This window comes from Eufriesea mexicana, unplaced genomic scaffold (genome assembly GCF_001483705.2).
Source record: "Eufriesea mexicana isolate 0111107269 unplaced genomic scaffold, ASM148370v2 scaffold2119, whole genome shotgun sequence".
In the NCBI taxonomy this organism is placed as follows: Eukaryota; Metazoa; Arthropoda; class Insecta; order Hymenoptera; family Apidae; genus Eufriesea; species Eufriesea mexicana.
The window spans coordinates 907,780-915,653 of record NW_016910196.1 but is presented as its reverse complement, the minus strand read 5'-3'; the positions used below and the strand labels follow the sequence as shown (position 1 = coordinate 915,653).

General features: G+C 47.8%; 1 protein-coding gene across 1 annotated transcript in view; it reads right to left on the bottom strand.

Moving 5' to 3' along the window:
- Nucleotides 1–3,742: 3,742 nt before the first annotated feature.
- sv (paired box protein shaven) overlaps nucleotides 3,743–7,874 on the bottom strand; it is a 125,125-nt gene continuing 120,993 nt past the window's right edge. The window contains exons 8-11 of the mRNA XM_017903103.1: nucleotides 6,340–6,438; nucleotides 5,411–5,641; nucleotides 4,879–4,974; nucleotides 3,743–3,972 (exon numbers count right to left, since the gene is read on the bottom strand). Of these exons, the coding sequence (XP_017758592.1) occupies nucleotides 3,743–3,972; nucleotides 4,879–4,974; nucleotides 5,411–5,641; nucleotides 6,340–6,438 (656 nt within the window). The remainder of the gene's footprint in view (nucleotides 3,973–4,878; nucleotides 4,975–5,410; nucleotides 5,642–6,339; nucleotides 6,439–7,874) is intronic.

Below are 7,874 nucleotides of genomic sequence, written 5' to 3'. Positions count from 1 at the left end.
AAAAAAAAAAAAAAAAAAAAAAAAAAAAAAAAAAAAAAAATGGACGAAAAAAAAAAAGGTTGAAATAATAATAATAATAAAGAAAAGAGACGGAAATGTTTGTTATCCGGATGAAAAGTCCACGGGGGCGCAGCATCCAAGCCGAAGTCTCGATTTCACAAGTATTTTCCTACCGAGGGTACATCCTCTTCGTTTGAATGCTGCGCGAAAAGCGATTCTTCTCGTGACGCGTCGATTTTCATTTTTTCCCTTTCATTTTCTCGTTTTCTCTTCTACTCGCGCCTCGATATCCGCGTATCGAGCGCTATCCTCATTTTGCGACTCTTTGTTTCATGTTTTCTCTTTTTTCTTTTTTTTTTTCCCCCTTCTTTCGTTTCCTAAAACGCTTCCTGCGGAAGCTCGAAACGTTACCGCGATATTGCTCTCTCTCCCTTTCTCTCTCTATCTCGCTCTCTCTCCCTCTCATTCAACGGATTTCTTTGGCAAAACTTATTACACATAGGTCGTCGTTACTAATTAATAAATAATAAAGGCATTAAATAATCGGTATAGTAATAATGATGATAATAGTGTAATAATAATTATAATAATAGTAATAATAAGAGTAAGAATAATCATGAGAATAATGGGGGGGGGGGGAAAGATAGCGATAATAGCGGATAGAATAAAAAATAATAATAATAATAAAAAGAAGAATTCATAATCATCATCGTTATGATAATAGTAATAGTGTAACAATGTGAAGTACGCATTAGTCAATTACAATCCCGACAAATAATAAAATCGCAATGAACGTCAGATCGAATTCACTTGGCCAACCTTCGACCCTACGATGTGTACCGGAAGTGTGTTTGGAACGCTAGAACGCGAAACGATGGACAAACGGAACGGAAGATCGTTCACCCCTGTCTGCTGGTACGTAATCCTATGTATATCGCGATTGTGTAACAGCGTGAATACTCGAATTTGCTGCAGCCTCGGAACACGGTAACAGGATCGCGCGCATTTCCCTTTTCTCGCTGTCCCTTCGACTCGCCGATTTCCGGTTACTCCTGCACGCGATTTTACCACGCGCAACGCTGCGATACGAGGATTTATAAATAGCAATTACTCAGCGATGAGAGATCGCGGCTACAGATCCTTCGTCCTCGCGAGAAACTTGGCTGAAACGTAATCGCGTCGGCGGGCTCGAGTACCTAAAGGGTACCTAAAGAACGCAGCTAGCGGGACGGGACGAAGCATCGGTATCGAAATCATCGGTGACGTTTTGCCGGAACGACGACGAGTCGAACGAGAGATTCGAGCAAGCTGTTGTTCGTCTGACGCTCGGATCGATGAAACGATCTGACAATAGATTGCGAGCACGCTTCGGATCGACATGGTCGAATCGCGTCGGTACGATTCCGTGAACCGCGTCGAGCAACGATATCTGGGATAATAAAGTCAACGTTGGAAAGGTGAAAGACCGAGTACGAGTCGTCCGCTAAACGTTCGAATAAATATATTCTAATAAAATGCGATTGGAAGAAAAGTTTAAAAAAGAAAATAAAAGGGGGGAATAAATATAACAAGAGATTTCGAAATTATCGGGCTGTTATCGTTCACGCGAGGCACGCTCGAGAACATAATTCGTTAATTATGAGATAACTGTGATGCGTGCGAAATTGTGCTGGGAAACCCATTTCACGGTGGATTTCTCAAGCGAGACGTTGATAATCGTCTGTACGCGAGGCGGATAACCTAGGCGAATAATTAATTAAAATATTTTGACATATTCATTGCACCAGTTGCATTTCCATTAAATAGAAAGGACAAGGTGCAATTAACTTTGTAGACGGATAAAAGATGCCCGTGTAATGGCGAAATTAAAATAAGAAAATGTAGCAACAAATAAATACGTTCGAATTATACCGCGCACACGCGTACATGCTTCTAGGCGCAATGCGCATGCCCGGCGCATATCGTCCGCGCAGATCGCAGTACGTTGGACACGCGCGCGTAAATTTCCTTATTAAGGTTACAAATTAACATTTTTGCCCGTTAATCATAAAGAAATTGCGAGCACGTAACTTCTCATTAAAGTCGCCGTGGCTAGACGTTAATTACGGTTTCGTGATAGTTTTTCTTCTCTTTTCGAAACGTTCCGCTTGACGCGATGCCGGAAGCTACTTGATTTCCGTAGTAGTGGTGCGCGAGTGTGGCGAAGGCGTTGGACGGAACGCGGGAACAAGCACGATCGACTGGCCGTCAAGGAAGTGACCGTTGTTTCGTTCGGAAGAAAAAGTTCGAGTCGCGGGAAGAAGTTGGTTACATGGACGCGATAGTAGCCTACGGACGATTCGTGATCGACCATGGATGGCAGTTGTCGACCGAAGGTAAGCGTTTTTGCATTGCATCGTATCGGACCGCGATGGCGACCCGGCGCGCGTTTCACGACTTCGTTTCGCCTTTCACGCTTTCCCGATTCTGCCATTTGCATTCCCTCATTGTTTTGTACGCCGATAAGTCGATCCTGTACGTCGCTCGCAAACTCGCGTTCGTTTTATACATCTAGGAGTCGCTTCGAACCGCCATAAAACTCTGCCTTTGCCGTAGCTACGCGACGCACGCACAATTCTCGTTTCGGCAATCCGTCTGTGGTCTTTGGTTTCTACAAAAAATATATATAATATCCTTAACAGTAATGATCGTTACGTCGATTCCTGATTTAATTAGAAGAAAGAACGTGCCATGTTGGGCAGTTGACTCTGTCTGTTTTACAGGGGTAATATGTATAGTTTATATATATAATTTTTTTTTCTTCACTTTATATATATGTACACGTTCTAACGCCGTCGGTAACAAATGTGCCCAACTACATTCGCGTCGCGACGATCGAACGTCGAAACGGCGACGAGCGAACGACCCCGTTGGGAATGCACGGGCACATTTGGAGGGACGACCGATCGCGGGCATTGTGTAGAAATTATACTAACTGAGGATCGTTAAATTAAACTACCTACGATTATGCGCACTCTACATGAGTACCGACACTATCGGTAACGCACGCGGGTCAATCTGCAATCCCGACCGCGCAACTAGACAGCGTCGTGCTTAGTGTCGCTGGACCAGACACTCGTCGAGTCGTTGCCGTTCGTTCGGAATCGTAAATAAGATCGTCGACATCGGCGGAGCTACAGTGTGTTTCTGCGCCATGATAAAAGTATCACTCGTTAATAACGTCTATTAACCACGATTACCATGATCGGTCCGAAGTTACGCTAATCGCAACAGCGTTCGATGTTTCGATCGATTCGTTTTACCGACCGCTGTCGCACGTGTCGCGAGGGTAACGCGGCGCGACGATTCTCGATCTTACCGACCGTCGACCTCGCGTTCTCGGGAATTTCGAAAAGTCTCTATCTCTCTCGCGATTCTCTCGCATCGATCGACACGCGGAACGTATCGAATGCGTCGTGAACGATGAAAAATCGCGTTGCATTGACGCGAACGCGTATCTGGTCACAGTCCGCCATTTTTTCATCCTTTTCCTGTTCTTAACGGGAATTTGCCATGCTTATCGGTGTTCCGATCTTACTCGACGATAACGGTTCAAGATTGTTCGTTCCCGAACCGGTTGGTAAAGAGATCAATGCTTAATTCCATCGTGGTTCCTCGTGATATGGCGTCCGAACTCGTTGATCGCTATTCCCACTCCAGGAAGACACTCTGCCCGGAGTTGGTCTCCTGTACCATTGATTAATCAGGCCAGATAGAGGTCTGTCGGCGTGGAAGTGTGATCCGGTTTCGTGCATGCACTTCCGGTCGGCGAGGCTGCGCTCGCGCCACTGCTCGCCCTGGTAGCCGCCAAAGGCGAGCGACTAGCCACGTCCGTGCTATTCTCTGGACCTGTGTTGTTACATCCGCCGCCCTGCTGCGAATTGGTGTGGGAAGACGCCAGCGTGTCCCCGTTACAGTAGTAGTACGTAGAGTCTGCGAAACAACGTGACATTAATTTTCCGATACGCTCGCGCCATCTGGCACGGGGATCTTACTTTTTCATGCTATGATACATCGCATATCGTTCTTCGACCAAAATTAATTCCCTCGACGTCGCTTTTTAACGGGGTCTCGAAATTCCTCGAAAACCCTCTCCGATATCGATAATATCGTCGTTACGACGCTACTAGATTTATCCTACTAGCTTTAACCGCGTCGAGTGGTTAATTGCTTCTGGACGAAGAACAGGGTCCTAAAATACGGTTGGCCGTCGGTAAGATACCAAGCGCGAGCGAATTTTCGTTGCAAACGGGACAACCGTTTCGGGTTAGTTATGATCGCGGCGCGTTGCGAAATGGGCATTCTAGAAAGGGGAAAAGTCGAACTGCGAAACTTGGATTCTACGGTGTCGAGTACGGCACACGCGTTACGTCATATAGAAGGAACGAGCCGACAACGTATCGCATGTCCGATAAAAAATTGTTTATTATTCCGTCTATTCTTATGCACCGAATATGCACGCTCAGCCTGCGAGCATTTCACCCAGAGGTATCGCGATCTACGAAGTGCCCGCAATCGTCCGTTATGAAAGGCGAGCATTGAGTCGTGGCTACTTTAAAACCGGCCTGTCCACGATTCCGCGAGCTTTTTGTGGCCTGATCTTATCCGCGATATCTTGGAACGTAATAAAATAACGGTGGGTTTCTTCAGTTTTAGAAAGTTAGATCCGATTGTGCCAGAGCGTTTCTTCCATAATGCACGCAAAATACGTGTAAGAGACGGTAGTAGTTACGCGAGGTCCGTTCCGTCGATACCGTTCGGATTAGCCTATCAATGAGTTAGTACTTGACATTTCGTTGACCCTAATCTAATCGGTACTCATACTCACTGTTTACTTACTGAGCAACCCGCTTGTCGCTGCTCCATAACCGTAGCCGCTGTACGGTGCGCTCGAGTATTGAGAGTATGCCGCACTGTATGCGTAGTCACCACCACCTAAACAAATATCAACCGGGTTCGCGTTAGAGGGTAACTCGAAAGATAAAAAAAAAAAAAAAAAAAAAAAAAAAAAAAAAAAAAAAAAAAAAAAAAAAAAAGGAAAAGAAAACGAAAGATATTCCTCCTCTTCCCTCGACGTGTGCAATCACGAGACGAGCGATTTAGATTCTCGGATTAACTCCACTCGCATCTCCTCGTTCGACTCGTAAACGAAAAGTATCCGAGGAGCGAGTTAGCGCGCGTTGGCAACGACCAGCCGTTTATCCGCACGGCCGTCGCTTCTAACCGCGAAGCTGGTAAGTCAGGGTCCGCCCTACAGCGCCCTAACTTACCTTCCGCGCAGGCCGCGTCTTCTTAACGGGTCACGAGACTTTTTTATCGTCCGGAAAAGAAGAAGAGCAGGACGAGGCTGTCCGTTGTGTTCTGTACTCACCGGTGGCGTAGTGTCCGAAACTGGGAAGCATCGTGGAGTACGGCGGTATCGCAGATGCTACCTGGGGCTGAGAAACTGGCGGCTGCAAGACCGTCAGTCCGGGATCCCCTCCGGGGGTGTTGGGGGCCGCGGGGGTGGCGTTTGTCTCGTTCTGCAACGAAATCGGGGGACTCTGCTCGCCCCCACCGGCCCCCACCCCCACATACGACACTGCGACGGTACTGCTCTCTGCTATGGCCATGCACAACACAACACGACATTCGAGTCAAGCACTAGCTAACGATCAGCGCCTTACGTCTAAAGCTTAATTAAATTGTCTCTGAGTAATAATATAGGGCGTGGGGGGTGGGGCGGTGGGATGATGGGTGGTCATGGGACACACGGTGAATCGTACATGGAAATTTTCCCGGCAAAAACGTACCAACGTACACAGCACGGACACTTTCTCGTAGAGAGTGGTGGCTCGGACGAGGCCGTAATTGTCTACATGCGATTTCTTGACAAGGGAAAATGGGTGCAATTACGTTCTGTACATTATGGATCTTCTCGACTTTCTCGAAACGTTTCTCGCAAGGAAACGTCTGTTACTATGCAGCGGGGGACGGTGAAAAACGTTCTTTCGGTGTGACGGTACGTCCGAACGACGGGGGCAAAGGGATCGGGGGGTGGGTAAATCGGGGACGCTGAACGTTTCCGTACTTGAATCCGTATTAGTGCTCACGAATCCGTGTACACTCCACAAAAAGGAAGAAAAGTAAAAAAAAAAAAAAAATAAAACGAAAATAACAGAAAAAGAAAAGAAAAATATCAAACATAGTATAGTATTAGTCGAGAGACAGGCGCGTTTACGAATTGCACACCCGGATGGCGCACGCAAAGGTGCTAGACTGGGCTAGACCGTAAGAAAACTAAAGAGGTGGCGAACTCACCGGTGGTGTGGTAAGGAGACATGTTAGCCCCGTCCAATGTTTGGCTCAATTTTAGTTCTTGCATCGTCAGTGGCGCGAGCGGCGTCAAAGTACCACCTGCTATTAAGGGATCCCCATTTTTCCGTTATTTGCGATTTTCGTATCGTTGGCTGGCGATCAAGGCGGAACGTGGAATGACACGCGACTATTCGTGAAAGCATCCTCCGTACGTTGTTCGCGAACTCGCGTCGGAAATGCTACAGTCGGTCGGTGTAGCAGTCGAACTTTACGCTTGCAGCGGAATTATCGAAACGAGACACGGGGATGAGCGTCGTTGTCACGCCCTCTAAACACACTTTCGAACAGTTGCTCGAGGGTTGGAGTCGGCGTTTCCGCGAGCTCGAGATCGAGGATCTCGTTCCATCGATACGTCCGGCTCGTACATATTAACGGCGAGAGCCAGCAAGCCGTGCAATCGACTTGGCCCGGTCGCGTCGTCCTTCAAAAATTCTTCGATCTCGGCAGCGAAGATCCCCGATTGAATTTCATGAGATGAAGCGGCCGTTACACGGCTCGCTTCGTCCATTCCGAAAAGCACCGACCGAAAGAGTTCCGCGGCGTGCGGCGGCGTGACCGAGTTGCTCGCAACACGTGCCACCCGGAGAAAGTTCGTTTCGTCTGTACGTGTACACGCGAGCACACGTCCGCGTGTGCGCTTGTAACACGGCCGTTTTAGTATGGGTGCGTATACACGCGTCGTCGATGGTTGCTTTTCGATAGCGTTTCCAGCAGTACGCTCCGCCGTTGATCGACCGCCGTTAAACGGCGCAAGGAAGACAGAAACGAGAAAAGGAGCAGAGCGAGACTAGACGAACGAACGGTTAAAGAGTCCGTCGATTAAGTGTCCGGGACTCGATAGACCAGCAGCGACTAGTTTAGACAAGTGACGAAAAGAAGAAAAGAAAGAACGGTGGAGAGGGGAAGAGAAAAGAACGAAAAACAGGATTCCCTGTCACCAGCCTACGCGGTGTGGTTGCAGGTGTCGCAAGCGAAAGTGGTTCGAAAAGAGCCGAAAGAGACGAGATTAGGTGGACAGCAAGTGTAGGAGAGACCTAGAGAGAAACACCCGTGAGCCGGGAGAAGATTGAGAAGACGGATAGAGATAGAGAGACATACAGAGAGAGAGAGAGAGAGAGAGAATGGCAGAGAGAAAGAGACAGATAGATAGATAGACAGATAGATAGATAGACAGATAGATAGAGATAGATAGAGAGAGAGAGAGAGAGAGAGGGAGAGACCACCGAATGGAGCCGTTCCGCCACCTCTTCTAGCACCGTAGCCGCTGCTCAGCACAGCTCATGCATTATTAAAGCCATGTATTTAGCCGATATGGGTATGCAAAGCAAGACGTAAGCCGCAATAATAAGCGTAAAGGGAAGAGGGAGGCAAAAGGGACGAGGGAGGATGAGGATGAGGAAGGTACGGCAAGAGGTGGGCAAATGGAGAGAAGGAATATCGCGGAAGGAGGAGAGAGAGAGAGAGAGAGAGAGAGAGAG